Source organism: Microcebus murinus, chromosome 10, assembly GCF_040939455.1.
Source record: "Microcebus murinus isolate Inina chromosome 10, M.murinus_Inina_mat1.0, whole genome shotgun sequence".
NCBI classification, from domain to species: Eukaryota; Metazoa; Chordata; class Mammalia; order Primates; family Cheirogaleidae; genus Microcebus; species Microcebus murinus.
Window position 1 is genome coordinate 23,539,668 of NC_134113.1, and position 22,620 is coordinate 23,562,287.

The window sequence follows — 22,620 nt, forward strand, 5'->3', positions numbered from 1 at the left end:
TTGGGGATTTGGGATGCTCAACTTGAATAATACAAATATTCCAAAATCTGAAAATATCCAAATCTGAAATATTTCTGGTCACAAGCATTTCAATAAGGGATATTCAACCTGTACTATTGTCATCCCTATTTTCCGGATATGAAAATGGAGACACAGAAATGTTAAATAACTTGCCCAAAGTCACACAGCTAGAAAGAGGAGCCAGGAACAGAACCCAGGCCATCAGCCCCAAGCTTGTGCTCTCAACCATTATGCTATGATGCCATCTCTGTTTTTTCACACTTCTAACAAGTTTGGTTTTATTGATATTGTTAGCACCATATGGTGTTAGCACCATATTCACAATTACTATATAGTCACTGTTGACTGTACCTTTTATCAATATAAAAAGTCCTTTGTGTCCGGTTCAATGCCCTTTGCCTTGCATTCTACTCAGAATGATAGTAATATTGTCACCCTTACTTTATTTCTTTACCTTTTATTAGTATCTTTGATCATTGTCTTATTTTTAAAAATGTCTAGAACATTTTGACAGTAATTCATGATGCAATTTTATATTTATTACTTTGAGTAGCATTTCTCTTCTGTTCTCCTGAGAAAAGCATCAAATATCCCCAACCTTGTAGGACACTATTTTCCTTCTCTGCCCCAACCCCTCCTCCCCATAGTTCTTAGTGGGGCTTCCGTGTTCTTTCATGACTCTGCCTCCTTGGCCATGGAGCTTGGGTCCAGGGATGGGTACGTGAATCAAGCTGAGACAACCAGAGTACTTCTTCGATATCTGAACCTGGGGTAAGAGACAGTCTCAATCTCTCTCTGTGTCAGCTGGTGGCATTAGGAGCCTTGATCTAGTGGCAGACATGTGTCCAGCCCTGTAGAGGTAGCCAATGAGATCAAATAAAGCCAACACATAGTCTGAAAGAGATAAGACAGAAAGAGAGAATCCCAAGAACACCTGAAACTTTGATCTCAGTAAACTCTCACCCATCCTTATTTCTATCTTCCCCTGCCTTATAGTCATATGAATCAGAAAATTTCCCCTTTGGCCTGTGTTGGTTCAAGTTAGTATATGTCACTTGCAATTAAAAATACCCTATCAAATCCAGGAAACTTTGACAATTTTACATTTATTGCCATTATAAACATGCCTTGTTTTCTTCCATTATTTTATGCTTTCTAGGTTTATTATTTTTTCTTTGTTTCTTTGTGTCTTTTGCTATAGAACTGTTTTTCTTTTATTTTCCACATTGATTTGAAAAACACATATTCTGGTGTGTGTTTTTATGTATATATATTGGTTTTGGTTATTTTTAATACTTTCCAAAACATACTTCCCCATTAACTCATCTTAAAAACATAATTTTTCTCTATTTCTCAAAGTATGAAATGAAACAATGTATTTTGGTTTCCCAAATACCAGATAAGGAATTTAGTACTCTTTCGTTGCTTTCTCTCTCCCATATCTACCTGATTATTATAATATATCATCTCTAGGTAATTATTAATTATATTTATGGTCTATCAGCTTCTTCAGAAATACGTTTTCACATTTGCAAACTTATCATTATTTAGACTGAACACAAACCAGCTCTGATGCCCCAAACTAGTCATTTTTATAGAATAACTTCCCCATGCATGAGTTCTTAATCATGAGATTTATTTCTTGTGTTGGCTGGAGTAGTTCTTCAAGTTCCCATACAGTGTTGAGGCACCTGCCCAGGTTTTGGGATAATGAATCCCTTGTGAGTTCTGTGCTGAGTGAACATAGGGGGCCAAGTCTTCTTCCTTCTTTCCTGGCCAGGATTATTGCTCCTTTCAGAGGATAAAGTGGGTATAGATTATATCTTGTAGTTATTAGCCCATCTTTATCTATGAGTACTATTTAAAAAAAATTCCCCACCTCTTGCAAAAGTTTCGTTATTATCCCTAGTTTTCAGTACTACTAAAACATGTGCATTTTTCTGTCTTTGTAGGTCCTCATGTATTTCAATGGGAAGTTGGAAGAACAACTATCAGGAAATACTATATTGTTAATATTTTCAGGTTGAAATTTGGTACTTCATTCATTGCTTCAAGTAACAGGATGATGTTTTTCCATGTGTTTATATACGAGTTACAACTTCCTCTTTTGGATGAAGGGTTTATGGTATTTGACCATTTATCAACAGTGCCTTTTTCTCAATTTTGTCAGCAACTTTATGTAAAATTGATATGAACTATTTGTCATATTTAATGCAAGTACAATCTTGTTTTCCTTAGTATTGTAGTCGTAACGGGTTTTTTGGTTATTGTTACAAAAAATAAACTTTTTTACAAATTAAATCAGCTGACACTGGCCGGGCACAGTGGCTCACGCTGTAATCCCAGCACTCTGGGAGGCCGAGGCGGGCGGATAGCTCAAGGTCAGGAGTTCGAAACCAGCCTGAGCAAGAGCGAGACCCTGTCTCTACTATAAATAGAAAGAAATCAATTGGCCAACTAATATATATAGAAAAAATTAGCCAGGCATGGTGGCGCATGCCTGTAGTCCCAGCTAGTGGGGAGGCTGAGGCAGGAGGATCACTTGAGCCCAGGAGTTTGAGGTTGCTGTGAGCTAGGCTGATGCCACGGCACTCATTCTAGCCTGGGCAACAAAGCGGGACTCTGTCTCAAAAAAAAAAAAAAAAAATCAGCTGACATTTTTCTTTGTAGTCAGTTCTAATTTTAGAAACATGACTCTGTGTAGAGATTCCATTATTTAATTGTATTTCCTTCTGCTTTTTTTTTTTAAAAACTACTTTTTAATTCATCTGCGATAATTTAATTTTTAAGAATTTGTACGCTGGAGGTAGAGAGTTCAAATCCCACCTTTGCCATGTATGAGCTGTGTGATCTTGGGAAGGCTGATTATCAGTCTCTTCATCTATAAAATAGGAATGATGAAATAACAGGGCAGACTTCATGAAATGGGATTATCGTAAGGAATAAATGCAATCTTTTTTCTTTCATTTGTTTAAAAATACATATTGGGCAGCTACTGTGGGCCAGGAAGAAATCTAGGGGCTATGGATATGGCAGTAAACAAGTACTCTTGCCCTAGTGGGGCTGCCATTCTAGTGAGAATGGGGTGTGTGCTTAGCAAATAGAGGGCACATAATGCATGCTAGCTATTATCATTATTATTATATTGAGTTGGCCAGAGGAGATGGGTGGGGACTAAATTGATTTTTTTAAAGTTGTTAATCAGCATCCCAACCTTTCAGCAATTATTGAATTTTAAACTCCCAAGATTTTGCTGAGCTAGTAAAATAGTTTAGATATTTGTAGAATATTTTCTAAAGTATTGTTTGGGATCATCTAACCAGGTTTTTATTCAAAATAAAACAAAACAAGCAAGAAAATAACAACAAACATACCATGGGGTCAGTGTGCATAGAGGTAAGAAATTTCCTGTCTGCCCACCCTTCCTCCCTCAAGGCTCTACGCTTCCTAAGGTGCCTTGTCTATTCGGCAGCTTCAGAGGCCAGCACAGCACAGATACTAGAAGACTCTGGAAGAAGACAATGGTGCTCATTCATTGTTCTGATCCTGAAGCCCAAATTCTGGTTTCAAGGGAAATGAGCTATGAGGTTTGGCATCTTGCTGATTCAAAAATTTAGTGAATAAAATATAGGACATACCAGTATGTGTTTAATCCACCTAGTAATGCTTAGTTGTACAAAGGAAATTTTCTAGTTTCTCTAGTACACTAGATAGATGGACAGTATAGGAAGAATTACTTACTGCCAACAGGCCATTATAAAATCCCAAAGGAAGGAAGTTTCATTCTGACACAAAATTAAAAGGTTCAAATGTTTTCCCATTTAGACAATAAATTAAATATAAAAGAACACGTATTTAAAAAAAAAAAAAAGGATAGGATTTTGAAAGAGAGAGGCAGCCCTAGAAGCAGAAATGCAGTTTGAATAACTTTGATCCCATCTATTTCTTATTAACATTCATAACAAAAATGGTCAGTTTGTTCTCATAAAACCCATGCAGCTCACTCTACTTGTCACCTTAGGGGATGTGCCTTTCAATTTCCTTGACACGTAATTTTATTAGAAGTATCATGAAATGTCAAGCTAACCATCATCTGGAAAAGGGACTGTCCAACACTCTCAGCAGTACCCAAACAGAAGCTTGTGGGGGGTAAAGTTCACGTAAGAAAAACTCAACCACATGATTCTTTCAATAGATGCAGAAAAAGCTTTTGACAAAATTCAACACCCTTTCATGATACGAACACTTAAGAAAATAGGCATAGAAGGGACATACCTAAAAATGATACAAGCCATATATGACAGACCCATAGCCAACATCATACTGAATGGGGAAAGATTGAAATCATTCCCACTTAGAACTGGAACCAGACAAGGCTGCCCACTATCTCCACTTCTGTTCAACATAGTGCTGGAAGTCTTGGCTACAGCAATCAGACAAGAAAATGGAATCAAAGGTATCCAAATAGGGGCAGAAGAGATCAAACTTTCACTGTTTGCTGATGATATGATATTGTATCTAGAAAACCCCAAGGATTCAACCAAGAAACTCCTGGAACTGATCAATGAATTTAGTAAAGTCTCAGGATACAAAATTAATACACAGAAATCAGAGGCATTCATATACGCCAACAACAATCTAATTGAGAACCAAATCAAAGACTCAATTCCCTTCACAATAGCAACAAAGAAATTAAAGTACCTAGGAATATATTTAACCAAAGAGGTAAAAGACCTCTACAGGGAGAACTATGAAACACTGAGGAAGGAAATAGCAGAGGATGTAAACAGATGGAAATCCATACCATGCTCGTGGATCGGCAGACTCAATATCGTCAAAATGTCTATACTACCCAAACTGATCTACAGATTCAATGCAATACCTATTAAAATCCCATCAGCATTCTTCACAGATATAGAAAAAATACTTTTACGCTTCGTATGGAACCAAAGAAGACCCCGAATATCAAGAGCAATTCTAGGCAACAAAAACAAAATGGGAGGCATTAATATGCCAGATATCAAACTATACTACAAAGCTGTAGTAATTAAAACAATATGGTATTGGCACAAAAACAGGAATATTGACCAGTGGAACAGATGTGAGAATCCTGATATAAAACCATCCTCATATAGCCATCTCATCTTTGACAAAGCAGACAAAAACATACGCTGGGGAAAAGAATCCCTCTTCAATAAATGGTGCTGGGAAAACTGGATAGCCACCTGTAGAAGGCTAAAACAGGACCCACACCTTTCACCTCTCACAAAAACCAACTCACGCTGGATAACAGACTTAAACCTAAGATATGAAACTATTAGAACTCTAGAGGAAAAAGTTGGAAACACTCTCCTAGACATCGGCCTGGGCAAAGAGTTTATGAAGAAGACCCCAAAGGCAATCACAGCAGCAACAAAAATAAATAAATGGGACATGATCAAACTACAAAGCTTCTGCACAGCCAAAGAAATAGTCATGAAAGTAAACAGACAACCTACAGAATGGGAGAAAATTTTTGCATCCTATGCATCCGATAAGGGACTGATAACTAGAATATACTTAGAACTCACGAAAATTAGGAAGAAAAAATCAAATAACCCCATTAAAAAGTGGGCAAAGGACTTGAACAGAAATTTTTCTAAAGAAGACAGAAGAATGGCCAACAAACATATGAAGAAATGCTCAACATCTCTAATCATCAGGGAAATGCAAATCAAAACCACAATGAGATATCACTTAACCCCAGTGAGAATGGCCTTTATCAAAAAATCTCCAAACAATAAATGCTGGCGTGGTTGCGGAGAGAGAGGAACACTCCTACACTGCTGGTGGGACTGCAAACTAGTTCAACCTCTGTGGAAAGCAATATGGAGATACCTTAAAGCGATACAAGTGAATCTACCGTTTGATCCAGCAATCCCATTGCTGGGCATCTACCCAAATGATCCAGTGACACTCTACAAAAAAGACACCTGCACTCGAATGTTTATAGCAGCACAATTCATAATTGCAAGGCTGTGGAAACAGCCCAAGTGCCCATCAATCAAAGAATGGATTAATAAAATGTGGTATATGTATACCATGGAGTACTATTCAGCTCTAAGAAACAATGGTGATATAGCACACCTTATATTTTCCTGGTTAGAGCTGGAACCCATACTACTAAGTGAAGTATCCCAAGAATGGAAAAACAAGCACCAGATATATTCTCCAGCAAACTGGTATTAACTGAGTAGCACCTAAGTAGACACATAGGTGCTACAGTAATAGGGTATTGGGCAGGTGGGAGGGGGGAGGGGGGCGGGAATATACATACATAGTGAGTGAGATGTGCACCATCTGGGGGATGGTCATGATGGAGACTCAGACTTTTGGGGGGAGGGGGGGAAATGGGCATTTATTGAAACCTTAAAATCTGTACCCCCATAATATACCAAAATAAAAAAAATAATTAAAAAAAAAAAAAAAAAAAAAAAAAAAAAAAAAAGAAAAACTCATTCATCTTGACAATAGGCTTCCTCTAAATGACAACTCTGCTCCAAAAAGGCAATAACATCAAAGTTTCTGCAGGTTTTGTCCCAAGGGCCAGGTTCACATATTTAAAATAAGAGCGATTCTGATACACTTGCACATTATTTGCATATGTCTATCACAGCTTCAAATTAAAGTTCTATTATGACAGTCCCTTCTGTGACCATTTTGTAATTTTTACTTTCTCATTTCTTTCTTCCTGCCTAAAGAAAAAAAACAATCACTCATATTCTCCCTATCAAAGGAGTATATAAGGCACTTAGAGAGCTGAGGAAAGAATGAAGATAAATGACAAATATTTTCTAGGGCTGCTGTTGCTCTCTGAGACATAGTTTGGAGAAAAAGAGTTCTATAGAAAATTATACGGTAAAAGTTCCTTCTCTTTTCAAAATCCAATGGGGAAAATGGTATATTATTATGCTAAGCCTATTTTACCATCAACTATGATTGTATTCCTAAATATAGCTTTAAATCTGACAATACTCTAAACCAGCGGTTCTCAAGCCTTTTGATCTCAGCACCCCTGTACACCCCTAAAAATTATTTAGAACCCCAAAGAGGTCTATCAACACTTACCATATTAAATATAAAACTGAAAATATGTTAGCTTCCTTAATTCATTTGAAAATAAAAATAATAAACCTATTACATGTTAATATAAATAGGACATTTTATACAAAACAACTATATTTTTTTTAAAAAATTAATGAGCAGAATGTCATGGTTCTCCTTAATGTCTGGCTTAATAAGAAATAATCTAATTCATAGAAGACTGTCATATCTGCTTCTATACTCAGTCTTTTGTAAAATATTGTTTTGATTGAAGTATATGAAGATTAGGTCTCATACACACAGGGGAAGAGTATTTTAACAGCTGCTTCAAATAATTGTTTTAATAGTCTTCTTTGATACTACACCAAAGTGATATCAAAGTGACAACTATCATGTGACAAGTGATAGTTTCTGGAAAGTTTGTTGCAACATAGAATCTAATACAACATATTGATGATCTTTTCCTACTATTACATTAAAATCTATTGGTCTATGTAGTTGACTGGGATTTTGTAACATCATGAACAAGTCATTTAGAAAATTTTTTCTCCCTGAGTTACCCAGATTGCTCAAATGTTGAAACATTTCATTATAAAATATTTTTTAAAAGTCATGTTTATTAGTATTACCATCAATGTCAGGAAAAAAATCTAAGCATTAGAAAACTGTAAAGCTCATGGGGCACTCATGGTGACATATACAAGTTTCCCAAAATTCTGATTTTCTCACCAAAGTTCAGATTTTATCATTGGCAACAAATTCGATCAATTCTTTTTCTAGAAGTGGCACACTCAATTTTCTCATTTTTAATAAAATGTCTTCCAAATACCCAAGTTAGAATAACCATAGTTTATCAGTTTCTTCAAATAAAAATGGTGTGCCATGAAGAAAGTAGCTTGTCCAACTGTCAGTTCAATCACACGTGTTCTTCCTCAAGACAACCATCCACTTTGACATGCAATAGACATGCCTAAGAATATTTCCTATTTAATATTCCCACAGAATAATAAAAATATATATCCAATGATAGGGGTTAATAAATGTAACCAATTTTACTGCTTCACCAAGGAAATTCTTAAGTAAAATTGGCTTTTTTTTTAATTGCAAGTGTGTGGAAGTGAGGACTATAATTACTGCTAGTACAGTTTGGTAGTGCCACTGCTATGATTCATGGTGAGGCACCAGGAATCTTACCACTGTTACTTTGCAACATCAATGCAAAGAACACAGTGAAGAAGGCTAATGATGTCTTAGTTTCATTATTAAAATAGTTCTGACCTCACAAATGTCCCATGCCCAAGGGGTCTGGGAGACACCTCCAGAGATCTACAGATCACATTTAAGAATCACCACTCCAAACATACTTTATGGATTTTCACCATTGCTCAGAAACTACAATTATAAATCCCCCCAAATCTACACTGTCATCTAGATTTAGATGTGGTTCATCATGGAACAGCCTTCAGTCAAGGTTCACACTGATAAGATGATTGTATGTTTCTAATCAAAGCAAAGAATTGATTTCTGCTGAATTGATTTCCTCTTTGGAAAACAAGCAAGTAGGCTTCTCCTGTGCACAGAGAATGACAATGTAAAAATATTTAATTTAACTCCACCTTCAATTCTGAATCTAACAGAGTTTAATACATGGAATTTTATTATAAATGAAGAAAATTAAAAAGAGAAAAAAACCCAAACAATATTTTTCATCTAATTTGATAGTTTCTTATTTTCTTTCTGTAACTATACTTTTTCATTTCCAAAATTTCTATTTGACTCTTCTCCACATTTATCTGTTCCCATTTTTTATGTTGCTTTATTCTTGCGTTATAGATTCTCTTCCATCCTGCATAACTTTGAACAGTTTATTTCTTGTGCTGTGACATCTGTCATGTATTGTATCTGCTAACTCTCATTTATGGCTGGTTCCTCATTTGGTTTCTAATATTTGCCTTTGTGCTATCTTTAGTGGGAGTTGTTTTCCGTGGGAGTCTTGCATTTCCTGGGTTAATCCCTATAAGACAGTTCTGGTTTTGCCTCTGCTCCAGCCCTATGATGTCTGGACCAGTTTTAAAGTCAATTTATCAGGGTTTCTGCATTTTATGCGTGGTGTCAATTTGGACCCGACAATTGCTAACGGCATCAGCCTTGGGAACTGATTTCTCTTGGGTGACTCTTTTTCCATCTATGCTTTGGGTGGGCAGCCAGTTTCCTTGCTAGCCCCCAGAGATTATTCTGGATTCCCAAGGTAGAGAATACCTTTTTCTCTACTAGAGAAAAAGAGAATACTGGACTCCTGCTCCATGGTGTGGATTACATTACACATTACATCAGAACATCAAATTTTTCCTCTCTGTTGGGTCCTTTTCACTAGCATTCAATATATCATCTCTCCCATCTCAACACCAAAAATAGAGAGCGACTGGGCTTTCTTATCTGCTTGCCCAGGTATGGGGCAGAAGGAGAAGGGGAGTGGTGGGCTTGAAAGCTGTCAGCCATTGAACATCAAAATGGTATCATACTTTTCATTAACATACAATCACACAACTTTAAAATAACTCTTCCTCCTCCTCCAACCTCCACTCCTGATATTATCCATGGCACTTATTTCTGGCCACACTATATAGTTTACTCACTTATGATGTTTGTAGTTTATTGTCAGCCTGTTTATGATTAGAATGTAAAATCCATGAGGGCAAGACTTTTGTCAGTATTTTTACATACCTATCTACATTGCATATATAAACATTAGAATACTGATATATGCCAAGAGCTTAGAACAGTGCCTAGCATATCGCAGGTGCTCAAAATTATTTTTTGAATGAATTAATAAGAAATTTGTGCATTACTAAGTGAATCATTATTAAATCATATTATAAGACCTATGATAGAAGCATTTATTACAGATGGTATAAGGAAATTCTTGAAAGTATATTTCTATATTATTAAATATGAAAAAAAATCACTGTAATAGTATTATTTTTTACTATTCTACTTGTTTATATGTCTGTGAGCATATGGATACTGCTAGATCAGAGCCTAGCAATGAGATAGTTAACAGATACTGGCTGAGTAAACTAATGAATCAATGAACAAGCTAAATGAAAGATCTGACACTAACAATTGCAGTACATTTAAATAATCAGCCACCTGCAATAGTGTCTTAAATAGTTTTAGCACAACATAATTCGGAAGATGTTACTTTTTCAAAATACAGCTTGTTTTTAATATTTTTATTCAGTGCTTAAGAAAAAAATATTTCATAGGTTTTATTTGTAAAAAGCTATAAGGAATTTAGGTTTGGTCTTTTTAAAAAATAAATTAAATATATAAAAAAATCAAAGCACTGTTAATTTGTTCATTCTATATATGGCATTAAACATCTTAGCTATATGCTTTAATAAAGCAATTGCTTTGTTGAGGACTATAGTTTTATAAGCTATAGTTTTAGAACTTTAGTTTTAGACAAAAAGTCCTCTGAATAATAAAAAGCAAATGTGTTATGGATCTAGGAATGTGTAAAGCTTGCATAAAACTTAAGCATATTTAGCAAATGAGGTAGGGTGAGGAAGAAATGCTCTTCCAACGTACACCTCTTCTGAGCATGGAAAGACTCACCTGTATGCCGCCACGTGTCTCTGCAGGGCGATTGCAGCCAGCTGAATTCTGGCCTCTACCACAATCTCCAACTCGCCAGCAGAGCACTGGGAGAGGTTCTGGTGGCCTTGATGCTCTATCTCTGACACAAGGAAGTTTAGTCTGTCTTCAGCTTCCAGCAGTAAAACTGACTAAAGAAAGGACACCACAGATTCATGTAAGTTCAGAAATAATACAAATAGTGTCTCATTCTTAGTTATCAAATATTTTTCATGTACTGAAAAATAACAATGAAAGGAAGACCAAAAAAGAAATCTGTACCTAATCATCAGAGAAGAGCACAGTGAACAGAAAAAAGGCAACAGAACATGCAGAGTGCTGGCAAGCGTAAGCATGTACAGCAGTGACCCTTCATTGTATGCACAGCGATACTCATTCTGTGAAGTTGTCACAAATGCTGGTTAGTGGATACTGAACCATTGCTTCTAGGGGAGATACAGAGATAGATTCCTGCAAGCTTCTGGTCACTATATATTCTTATTCATATTCACACATATTTAATATGTGTTTATATTTAAGGATACATTATTTAATATATAGTTGATTGATTAACCTTGAAATCACAGCCATTGGCACTGTAACTAATGTCCACACAAAGCTTATCTAACACACATATATTCTCTGTAAGGCACATCAGCATTAAGTGTTCTCGCACTTAGAAACACTAGACAGCACTTCAGCACTATGCTTAAGGGTAATTTTAAATTGTGTAATCACCACCACCAACAACAACAAAAAAATGCAAAAACTGTGGTACAAAATAGACCATGAAGAGTTGTTTACACAGTGAGAGCTGAAATAAAAGTCAGAGTGTCATCTTTTCAACCTACCTGGGAATGTGCATATTGAGCAAGTCAAATTTTTCTATGCTCTGGGGGTATCCACAAATAACAAGAAAAGTGTCAAGTACTATACTGAGGTTACAACTAAACTTTAGTGGATAGACAAATTAGCAAACAAAGAATTTGTGAATAATGAGGATCAGCTGTATTTCAAGTTAAACTATGGTCACCTAATTGGTAATATGAAGATAATGAGATTTTGCATTAGACAGTCAGAAGTAAACAGCAACCTGACAGGGCAGATTATAAACGGACTAACTAATTATTTAAGCAACGGGTCTCTAAAAACTTAATTGTACAGAGCAGGAATATTACATACATACTAGGGAAATTTAGGATAATGGTTAAGAACATGAACTTTTGAATCAAAAAGATGTATGTTCTACTCCCAGATCTATATTTTATTAGTTGCATAATGTTAGTCAATTTCTTATACTGTCTAAGCCTCTGTTTTCTCATGGTTCAGCACAGCATGGTTCAAAAATGATTAATACCTACATCATACAGTTGTGAAAATTAAATAATCATGCAAAATGCCTGTCATGCAGTAAGCACTAATAAATGGTAGCTGCCATTGCTGTTGTCATAATTATTATTAGGAAATGAGGAACACAGCATGGAATACTCATATTCCATCAAATAATGAATCATATTTTCTGAAGCACCTTAATCAGGTTGTAAAATCAAAGGCTGATACCTCTGGATATACTTTTCTCATGGGAGTAAACTCCATTCCTGGCCTCAACCCATTATTTATGCAAGAAAAGAGAGCTGGTCTGCTAAGAACAACCATAACCCTGGGAGTGGGCCTGTCCAGGGCCTAAGATTGCATTTTGGTAACTGATTTACTATGGTTTGAAAAAAATTTCAAACTTACCTTTAATGTGGAAAGAGTAAACTCATCTTTCCAAAGGTTACCAGGTAGGCCTCCATTATCCCTTAACAGTAAGTCTATAAAGACACAAAATTTTGGAGGACAAGGGATATTTGTGGTTAATTTAAATATTAATTTTAGTTTTTAAAACTCATCATTTACAGGGAAACTATGCATAAGTTTAATATTAAAAAACAGCCACAATGATCATTTGAAACATATTCCTATGTCAAATAGTCCCTAAATTTCATACATTTGAAGGCTTAGGCTGATTCCTACAATAAAATCAGACAATTCTTAAAGGATCTTTTGGATACTTCATGATGTTATTCAAGTAAGACCCTCAAAGTATTTTGAGTCTTCCAGATATTTCTCACATTTCAATAAGATCTCCTTGGATGCATTGGTTCTGCTGATATGCACAAGCCTCTCACTTTAAGAGCAGAGAGTGAGGGCATTTGGAACAGCACAATCCATAGCAAATATCTCTTTCAAAGTTCCCACCCACAATCCTAAGCCTGTCCATATTCTGAATCAGGGAGAAGTGAGAGGATTTAGATCACAGTCTTTGCCTCCTTCAGTCAACCTGGTTTCTAGACTATGGAAGAAAGAAAGAAATCACAAATCATTTGACTAGAAATTACCGCAAAAATTGTCTACCTAAAGAGATTATGTTTGACAAATGGGAAGAATCCTAAAATAAAATGGAACTTAACACACCTGACTTCCTTTCTTCTTCCAACCCCAAGTTACCTGGCTATTTCCCCAAATTAGGAGGCTCTGGATCTAGGGGTCAGCAGAGTATGGAGCGGGCTTGGACTTTGGGAAAGGCTTAACAGGAAGATCTGGGACTGCACTTCCTTGCCTAGGGAGAAAGTGAGAGGGAGAAAGAAAAAGACAAAGAAAACAAATGCCTGGAAGCTGGTATAGAAAAACCCTGAAATGAGTATCAAAATATAAGAGATCGTACAAAAAGTTTGATCCACAAATATTCATGAACCCATTTGTAATAAAATAAACTTGGGTCCGACATAAGTGTCCTGGGACCCCTAGAAGATAAAGAAGAGCTAGACAGATGAGCCATCCAGAGGCTAAGAGATCCAGGAGAACTAATGCCTTAACAGAGATTGGTTATCTGCCTGCTACTCCACACCTTGCTGACCTCACCTTCTATCACTATGTAGCTGATGGCCAACAAGACAGGAACTCCAATGAGATGACCAGGAAGAATGAATAGCACCTCTAAGAAGATTTGTGGTTCAGACCACTCATGTTCACTTGTATGCATTCTCCTCTCCTTCCTGAGCACCTGGCAAGGCTACACTTCTTAGCTTCTTTGTATTTAGATATGGTCTTTTTCCAACTAAATAAGAGCTCCAGACTGAGGAATTTAAGAGCTCATGTGCCACTCCACACTCTCCATACTCTAGCTCTTGGTTTTTCTAGGCAATCGCCATCTCATTTTTCAGATGATGTACCTACAACATAGTGGCACTCGGGCACATGAGAGGCTTTATAAAGTACAGCCCCTTGTCAATCCCAGCAAGAACTAAACCTTTGCTGGGTTAAGCCATGAAATTTAAAGGCTGATTTGACTATATAAGCCTAGCCTGACTTATACAGGGGCTCAGTAGCCAGGCAGAGGAAATTCAAATGGGAAACAGAACTGCTAGGAGCAATCATGACAATTAGAGCCTGAAATAATAAGAACACTTATGGAAGAGCACAAAAAATGCTCTCTGGAACTAAATGCTTTGTCAACTGCAGATTCTTTCAACATTAAGGCAGGTATGTTTCCAGTAAAATCCCCGATCTAAAAAATCAAGAGAAAAATCTCACAAGCCTCCACTCAAAAAATCAAATTATAAAAAAAATTTAAAAAAGAAAAGAAAAAGAAATAGATCTCTTATTTGCATCCCTTGAGCCAGAGGACTAGGATTAACATCTAGAAATACTGAGGCTTGAAAGGACAGAAAATCTAAACATTTAATTCTTAACAGGTAATGATACATGTAGAAGTTAGTGCTAAATAAAGTTATTGAAATAGAATGGGCATACTGAAGGAAAATTCTAATAAGAGTCTAGAACAAAAAATCAGGAGTTGGGGGTTGAGTGAGGTGGTCTAATATGCTGGAGGGAAAAGGAAGGGAAAAGAAGGAAGTTGAAAGTGTTTCAAGGTCTGTTATTTGGGCAGAGTAGCTTGCTAAGTAAACTAGTTGCTAAGTTATTTGCAAATGATACCGTGTTTCCCTGAAAATAAGGACAGGGTCTTATATTTATTTTTCCTCAAGAAGACACTCTAGGGCTTATTTTCAGAGGATGTGTTATTTTTTTTAAGTATGGTACAACAATCCACATTTATTCAAATATAGTTAAGTCGTCTTCTTCTGGAACATCATCATAACTCTCCAAACCCTGAATTCCATCCCGAATTTCTTGCGACTCTATTTCCTTTAGAACCATTGGCCCCAATCTCTCATGTCGAGCAATAGAGCTCTCATTAAATGAGCAGGGGTGTCTTATGTATCAGAGATCCAGTGAGCACTGGGTCCAATCTGCACAGTGGAGCAGAAATGATCTCTCTGGGCTCAGTAGGAGACTGCTTGCTGAAGCTTTTCTTCTATCTTCTGGTGTCCATGGTGGGTGAGAGAGGCTCACAGTGCTGAGTAAAATGGCAGCCACAGCTTTCCTTCTTCCCCCTGGGGACACACAATAGCTAAAGCGCAGCGTCCCGCTCCTCACTTCACTGAGGAGACTTTCCCCTCAAAGCCTCAGCTTGGAGCAGGCACAGGATGGCCGGGACCTGACGGGGGAGCTGACCTTATTGGTGGGGCTGCCCACACCTTTCCAGTCACCTCTGGGATAGTAGCTGTCACAATGGGGCAGATGAGAAGGGCTGCTTGTCTTCTTTACCGCTCTGCGACGACAAAATGCATGGGTCATGCAGATACGCTGCATAGCCACACCCATCACTAGGTCTTATTTTCAGGGTAGGGCTTATATTGCGCAAATGTTTAGCAATCCTGCTAGGGCTTATTTTATGGGTAGGTCTTATTTTCGGGGAAACACCATAGTAGCGAATGCAGGCCTAATTGTAAGCTTCGGGAAGGGAAGATAAAAATTAAGGGCATAAAATCTGAACAAATGGGAAAATATATGATGTTCATGGAAGGGAAGACTTTATAAAAAATGTAAATTGCATTAGAATTAATATATGCATTTTAATGAATTCCAATTAAAAAGCCAAAAGTATCTTTTGTCTTTTGTTAATGTAGTTTTCTTGTTCAAAATCAGATTAAATTATCTTGAAGTACAGAGGTCTAATGTTCCTAAGAATATTTGAAAGGAAAAAGGAACAAGTGAAGGGTAAATGGTAATGATCTTAACACAGGTATTAATGGCTTTCCAGATCATTATCACTGGGTTCATGAATCCAGCAATATTTCAACCCTTCTGGAATCCACAACCCATTGGCATTACCAGGTTTTCACTGTTCCCTTGACCCCACCTCTCCTTGCCATCTTTTTATCCCTACTTAACCAGCTTTATTTCATTAGTCCACCATTTCAATCACTCTCTTGCAAACAGCTTCAGTTTCTTTGGCTGTCTCTCCTTTAGAGCACTCACCTGGTCCAACCTCAAGGCCCATCAAATCCAACTCTCTGCCTACCCTACATCTGCACCCCTGAATTTTGATGTGGCTGGAGAAAAAGCACAATGACTTTTCTCAGAGCTGCCCAGAAGACCTGCTCCATTTCCCAAGTCCATCTGCCCTCCTGTCCTCTAAGGCAACTACTTTATCCCTTCGCCTCTCTCCTTAATCTCCAATACTTCCTCCCCTTTTCTTACTCTCAGTTGACACTTTTGTTTCCTATTCCAAAAAAGAGACAGAAGAAATTAGCAAATAACTTGTACACATTCCCACAATACATCTATCCAGTGGCCTGTGTGTAAACCTATACACTGCATATAAAACCTATACAGCTTATATGATAAGCTTCAACTTATCATTATGGGTGAGCTTCATGCCTCCACGCAGGGCCAAACCCTCTACTTGTGCACTAGTTTCAATCCCATCTTGCCACCTAAGGATATCATGTTAGATATCCACCTACCCAACAACTTGCATCATAATTTTTCCTCTCTTTCTACTGAATCATTTCTATCAACACAAAAACAGACTCCTATTTCTTCATTTTTTTAAAAAAAGAACCTCTTTTTTCCCCCTTTACCAGCCTCCCAATTTATCTCCTCCCTTCACAGCAAAAAGCCTTGGGAATTAACTGATATCCATTCACTCCAATTCCTCTCCACTCACTCTGTTTGGAACCCATTCCAGTAAGAGTTGGTCCAACTAGATTTATCTTCCAGATTCTCCAATGATACCATTTTTCTTCAGCCCAACCTCCAACTTACTTGACCTGTTGATTTGATCGATCACTCCATCCTCCTGAAAACACCCTGTTCCCTCATCCCTTCTCAGTCTCCTTTGTGAATTCTTCCTCAGTTTTGGACCTGTTTATGTTGGTGATCCCAAACACCCACTCCTTCACTTTGTCTCTTCTCCATCTACATTCACCTCCTTGGAGATCACATGTGGTCTTGGTCCTTTAAGTACCACCTGTACGCTAAGGATTCTGAAATGTTTCTCCATTATAGACTTCTTTCCTGAACTCCAGAAGTATGTATCAAACTACCTACTCTTTAGTTCCATGCAGGTGTCTAATAGGCATCCCAAACTTAACATGTCCCAAAATGAACTTTTGATCTTCCCTTCCATATCTTTTTGACTCTACTTTCAAGATGTATCCAGAATCTGGACACTACTCACCACCTCCACTGCTACTACTCTTGTTGAAGCATCATAAGCTCAACCTGAATTATTCAATAGCCTTCTAAAAGGAAATAGGATTATGCTATTAAAATTGTTTTCCCTTTTACTTCCCCTAACCTCATGGCCCAGCCTAGTTTCAATACAGAAACCAGAGTTAGCAATTCTTCCAACTTGCAATTCTTCCTCTCAAAAGTTTTCACTGGCTTCCCAATTCACTCAGAATTAAAGCTAAATTCTTTATTATGACCTTGTAAGCCTTCCATAATCACTCCATTATCTCTCTGACTTCATCTCCTAACACTTTCACCTTTGTTCATTTTGTTCCAGCCACACTGGGCTCTTGCTGTTCCTCAAGCATGTCAGGGTCTTTGATAACTCTTGTTTCCTTTACATAGAATGCTCTTTCTCAGAAACTCATGTGTCATCCCCTCTGTGTTCAACATGTTCAAATACCTCCTTCTTAGTAAGACTCTTCCTGACAACCCTAATTTAAATGGCATCCCACTCCCATACTCCCTAGCCCCACTCATATGTGGGAGCTTTAAAAAAAACTGATTTCATGAAGTAGAGAGTAGAATGCCGGTTACTAGAGGCTGGGAAGGGGTAGGAGGAGGGAGCATGAAGAGAGGTTGCTTAATGATTATAAAGCACGTGGTACCATGTAACCCACAGTCCATGTTTTCACTTGATTTATTGCCTTTTTCTACAATAATAATGTAAGTTTTAAGAGAGTACTTTGTGTTTATTTTCACTGCCACATTCTCAATTTCCAAATAACATTGAGATAATAAATATTTTATTATTAAATATTAAATCAAATTTACTACTATATTTATATAGGAAGGCAGAAAAATCAGGGGCCCAGATAGAGAATTAAGAATCATCCTATTTCCCTTAACATAGGCTGGGCACAGTGACACATGCCTGTAATCCCAGCACTCTGGAAGCCCGATGTGGGAGGATAGCTTGAGCTCAGGACTTCAAGACCAGCATGTGCAACATAGTGAGACTCTGTCTCTACTAAAAATAGAAAAATTAGCCAGGCATCAGTGCACAGCTGTAGTCTCAGCTACTTGGGAGGCTGAGGGAGGAGGATCGCTTGAGCCCAGGAGTTTGAGACTGCAAAAGATTTATGATGATGCCACTGCACTCTACCCAGGGTGACAGAGTGAGACTCTGTCTCAGAAAAAAAAAAAAAAAAAAGGAAATTGAACCCCTATTTCACTTAACAGAATGTCCTCTGATTCCATCCATGTTGCTGCAAATGACAGGATTTCATTCCTTTTTTATGGCTGAATAATAGTCCATTGTATATGTATATGGCACTTTCTTTATCCAGTCATCTGTTGATGGACACAGGTTGATTCCATATCTTGGCTATTGTGAACAGTGTTACAATAAACATGGGAGTGCTGATATCTCTTTGATATAATGATTTCCTTTCTTTTGGATATATACCTGCCAGTGGGAATGCTGGATTCTAATTTTAGTTTTTTAGGAAATTCATGCTGTTTTCTATAATGACTGTGCTAATTTATTATTTACTCCCACTAGCAGTGTATAACCAGTACCCTTTATTTGCATCCTCACCAATATCTGTTATTTCTTGTGTTTTTAAAAAAATAATAGTCATTAGACATTCTAACTGGGGTGAGATAGTATCTTACTGTGGTTTTTACTTGCATTTCCATGATAATTAGTGATATTGAGCATTGTTTCATATGTCTGTTGGCCAATTGTATGTTGGCCAAATGTATGTATATTTTGAGAAATGTCTATTCAGATCTTTTGCTCATTTTTAAATCAAATTATTTAGTTTTGTGCTATTCAGGTTTTGAGTTCCTTATATGTTAAGTGAAATAAGCCAAGCACAAAAAGACAAATATCACATGTTCTTACTCATATGTGGGAGCTAACAAAAAAAAAAAAAAAAAACTTGATTTCATGAGGGTAGAGAGTAGAATGGTGGTTATAAGAGGCTGGAAAGGGGAAGAGGGAGGGAAGGATGAAGAAAAGTTGGTTAACGGTTATAAATATACATTTATATAGAAGGAATAAGTTCTAGTGTTCAACAACATAGTAAGGTGACAATAGCTAACAAAAATTTACAGTATATTTCAAAACAGCTAAAAGAGAAAATTTGGGAAGTTCCCAACACAAAGAAATGGTCAAATGTTTGAGGCAATGGATATCCCAATTACCCTAATTTGATCATTACACAATATATGCGTGTATCAGAAAAAACTACCTGTACCCATAAATATGTAAAACTATTATGTATCAATAAAAAAAGAATTGTAAAATGAAAAAAAGAATCATATCCTAGTATATATAAGAATTTATTATATAACAAATTTCTTATTTCAGCAGGGAAAGAATTGATTTTTCAGAATAAATGGTAATGATACAACTAGTTATTCATCTAAATTTTCAGAGTATGTATCATCTCCGGCAAAAGAAAATAGATAGCCAAAGTAGGCCTGAAATGCAATAAGTAACAGTATAGCAAAGAAAACAGTAAATATGTAGGTAAATCTAAACAATGATTGGATATATAAAAAAAAGTATTAACAATGTCTAAATATCAAGTAAACAAAAAAGATACAATTAAAACCTAAATCAATCAAATCATATAAGTAAGAAGAGGTGATCCAGGTAAAATAATCTAAGAAGAAGGTAGAGACACTAATTAATTTTAAACTTTATTCCTAGATGTAGAAGTTCTTACACATAAGCACTCAGAGACATGTACAAGAATATTTACACCAGTATTTTTCTTAATTAAACAAAGTACCAGAAAACAACCTAAATGTTTATTATCAGTACAGTGAATAAATAAATTATGGAATAGAATATTCTACAGCAGTGAAAATAAAGGAACTATAGCTACAAACATCAATATAAACAAATCTCAAAAATATTGCTCAGATAGTCACTCTCTGGCATGACAAGGTGAAAAATTCTAAGAACCCATTCCACAGTGAAATTAGGAAAAATATTTTTTTAATGCTTATAAAGTCTCTGGAAATTATTCTAAGGGCATACAGTGAATGATCAAACATCTAGTCAAGAAAACCTACTAAAATTTGGTAAGAACAGTGCAAATCTGGTATTTGGAGAAATACCATGGCTTCTCTTCCCTCTGCCAGTTCAGTGAGATGGAAACTCCACACCAAATTGATGCTACACTAAGAAGATAGGGTTCCCTCTCCCCCAAGCTCCCAGTTGGAGAGCTATCTTCCTAGGAGGGGCAGGATGCCAAGATTTCTCATCCTGCCCTCAAGAACTGTTTAAGTTCCTGGCAAGTGCAACTCAGAACTGGGGGACCCTTCTGGGAGACTTCACTTATGGGACAGAGGCTCTACCTTGGGCACAGTAACACCAAAAACATGGGGGCCCTTCTAGTCCTTGCCTGAACTCATAAGGTTAGTGGTTCTACACCAAGACAGACAAGCCAAGATGATGTGAGGCTGCTACTCCTCTCCATCAAGCACTCAGCTCAAATGGGGGTGCCACTCAAAGAGAAATGCACCATTGTTCTCATTCCCAGCTGCAGAGATGTGGCTCAGAGATTTTGCCTGAGGAAAGAAGCATGGCTTAATACAGAAAACTCCTAATCTCTTCCCAAAGGGACTGATTTCATTTGCTTGGAGTTCAAGTCTAACAGTGCTCTCAAAGACAATAGAGTTTATGGTAAAAGACTTTGGAAGGAGATTGGTAGATTCACTAGATATATGGGCTAACCTGTAGGTTGACTAGTTTGCAGTAGAGAACAGGAGAGAAAGCTGGGAGGAGTCTTCCTGGGGTCAAATTTCCAATGTTAACTTCAGAACTATACCTTAATTGCATTAGTTTGTAGAGAAATTTATGCCCCAGGACATTATTGAAAATAACAGGCCGGGCACAGTGGCACACGCCTGTAATCCTAGCACTCAGGGAGGCTGAGGCGGGTGGATTGCTCGAGGTCAGGAGTTCGAGACCAGCCTCAGCAAGACCAAGACCCCGTCTCTACTAAAATAGAAAGAAATTAATTGGACAACTAAAAATATATAGAAAAAATTAGCCTGGCATGGTGGCGCATGCCTGTAGTCCCAGCTACTTGGGAGGCTGAGGCAGGAGGATTGCTTGAGCCCAGGAGTTTGAGGTTGTTGTGAGCGAGGCTGACGCCACAGCACTGTAGCCGAGGCAACAGAGTGAGCCTCTGCCTAAAAAAAAAAAAAAAGAAAGAAAGAAAAGAAAAGAAAAGAACAGTGTAATCAGCCAATAATTAGTGGAACTTAACAGCTGGGTAGCTCTGTGAAAGAGATAGTCAAAGAGACAAGCCAAAATCACTGTCATCCCAGGGTGATTGTGTGCAGGTCTAAGGCTTTGCCCCCTGGGGAGCAAGATCAAATCTCAATAGTGCAGGAAGAAATACACTTAAGTAAAATAATCCAGCCAGTCTCTAAGCAAATAAACAAGCAAATAAAAATAACAAACTCTCCTGGGAAGACAGAAACAATATCTAAAATTGCTATAATATATTATCTAAAATGTCCAGTTTTTAACAAAAACATGTGAGACAAGCAAAGAAAAAGGAAAGTATAATCCGTACACCCAAAAAAGCAGGCAACAGAAACTTAAATGAGAGCCACCACATATTAGATTTAATAGACAGAGACTTCAAAGTATCCATTATAAACATGTTCAAAGAACTAAAGGAAACCATGATTGAAAAACTAAAGGACAGCATGATGACAATGTTGCGTCAAATAGAAAATATCAATAAAGAGAAATTATTAAGAAAAAAACTAAATGAAAACTACACAGTCAAAAAGAAATCCACACATTTATGGTCAAATAATTTTTTACAAAGGCCCCAAGAACACACATGGGGAAAGGACAGTGTCTTCAATAAATAGTGTTGCCAGTAGGCTGAGTTAGTAGGATTGCTTGAGCCCAGGAGTTTGAAGGTACAGTCAGCTATGATCACACTACTGCACTGCAGCCTGGACAACAGAGTAAGAACCCATCTCTTGAAAAACGGTGGGAAAATGGGATATCCACATGCAGAAGAATGAAATTGGACCTTTATCTCACCATATACACAAAAATCAAACCAAAATGGATTAAAGACTTAAACATAATACCTGAAACTGTATAACTTCTAGAAGAAAACAGGGCAATGATTTTTTAGATATGATTCCAAAATCATAGGCAAAAAAAAGCAAAAATAGACAGGATTACATCAAACTAAAAAGGTTCTGTGTAGCAAAGGAAACAATCAACAGAGTGAAGAGACAACCTATGGAATGAGAGGAAATATTTGC

The 22,620-nt window shown here is 37.1% G+C and overlaps 1 protein-coding gene across 3 annotated transcripts in view; it reads right to left on the bottom strand.

The window, feature by feature from the left end:
* The window catches only part of CFAP54 (cilia and flagella associated protein 54), a 303,509-nt gene that overhangs the window by 108,478 nt on the left and 172,411 nt on the right, over window positions 1–22,620 (bottom strand). For all 3 annotated transcript variants that reach the window (XM_020287907.2, XM_076007090.1, XM_012775331.3), the window contains 2 exons: window positions 12,481–12,554; window positions 10,723–10,892 (listed from right to left, as the gene is read on the bottom strand). In XM_020287907.2, coding sequence (XP_020143496.2) covers window positions 10,723–10,892; window positions 12,481–12,554 — 244 coding nt within the window. The remainder of the gene's footprint in view (window positions 1–10,722; window positions 10,893–12,480; window positions 12,555–22,620) is intronic.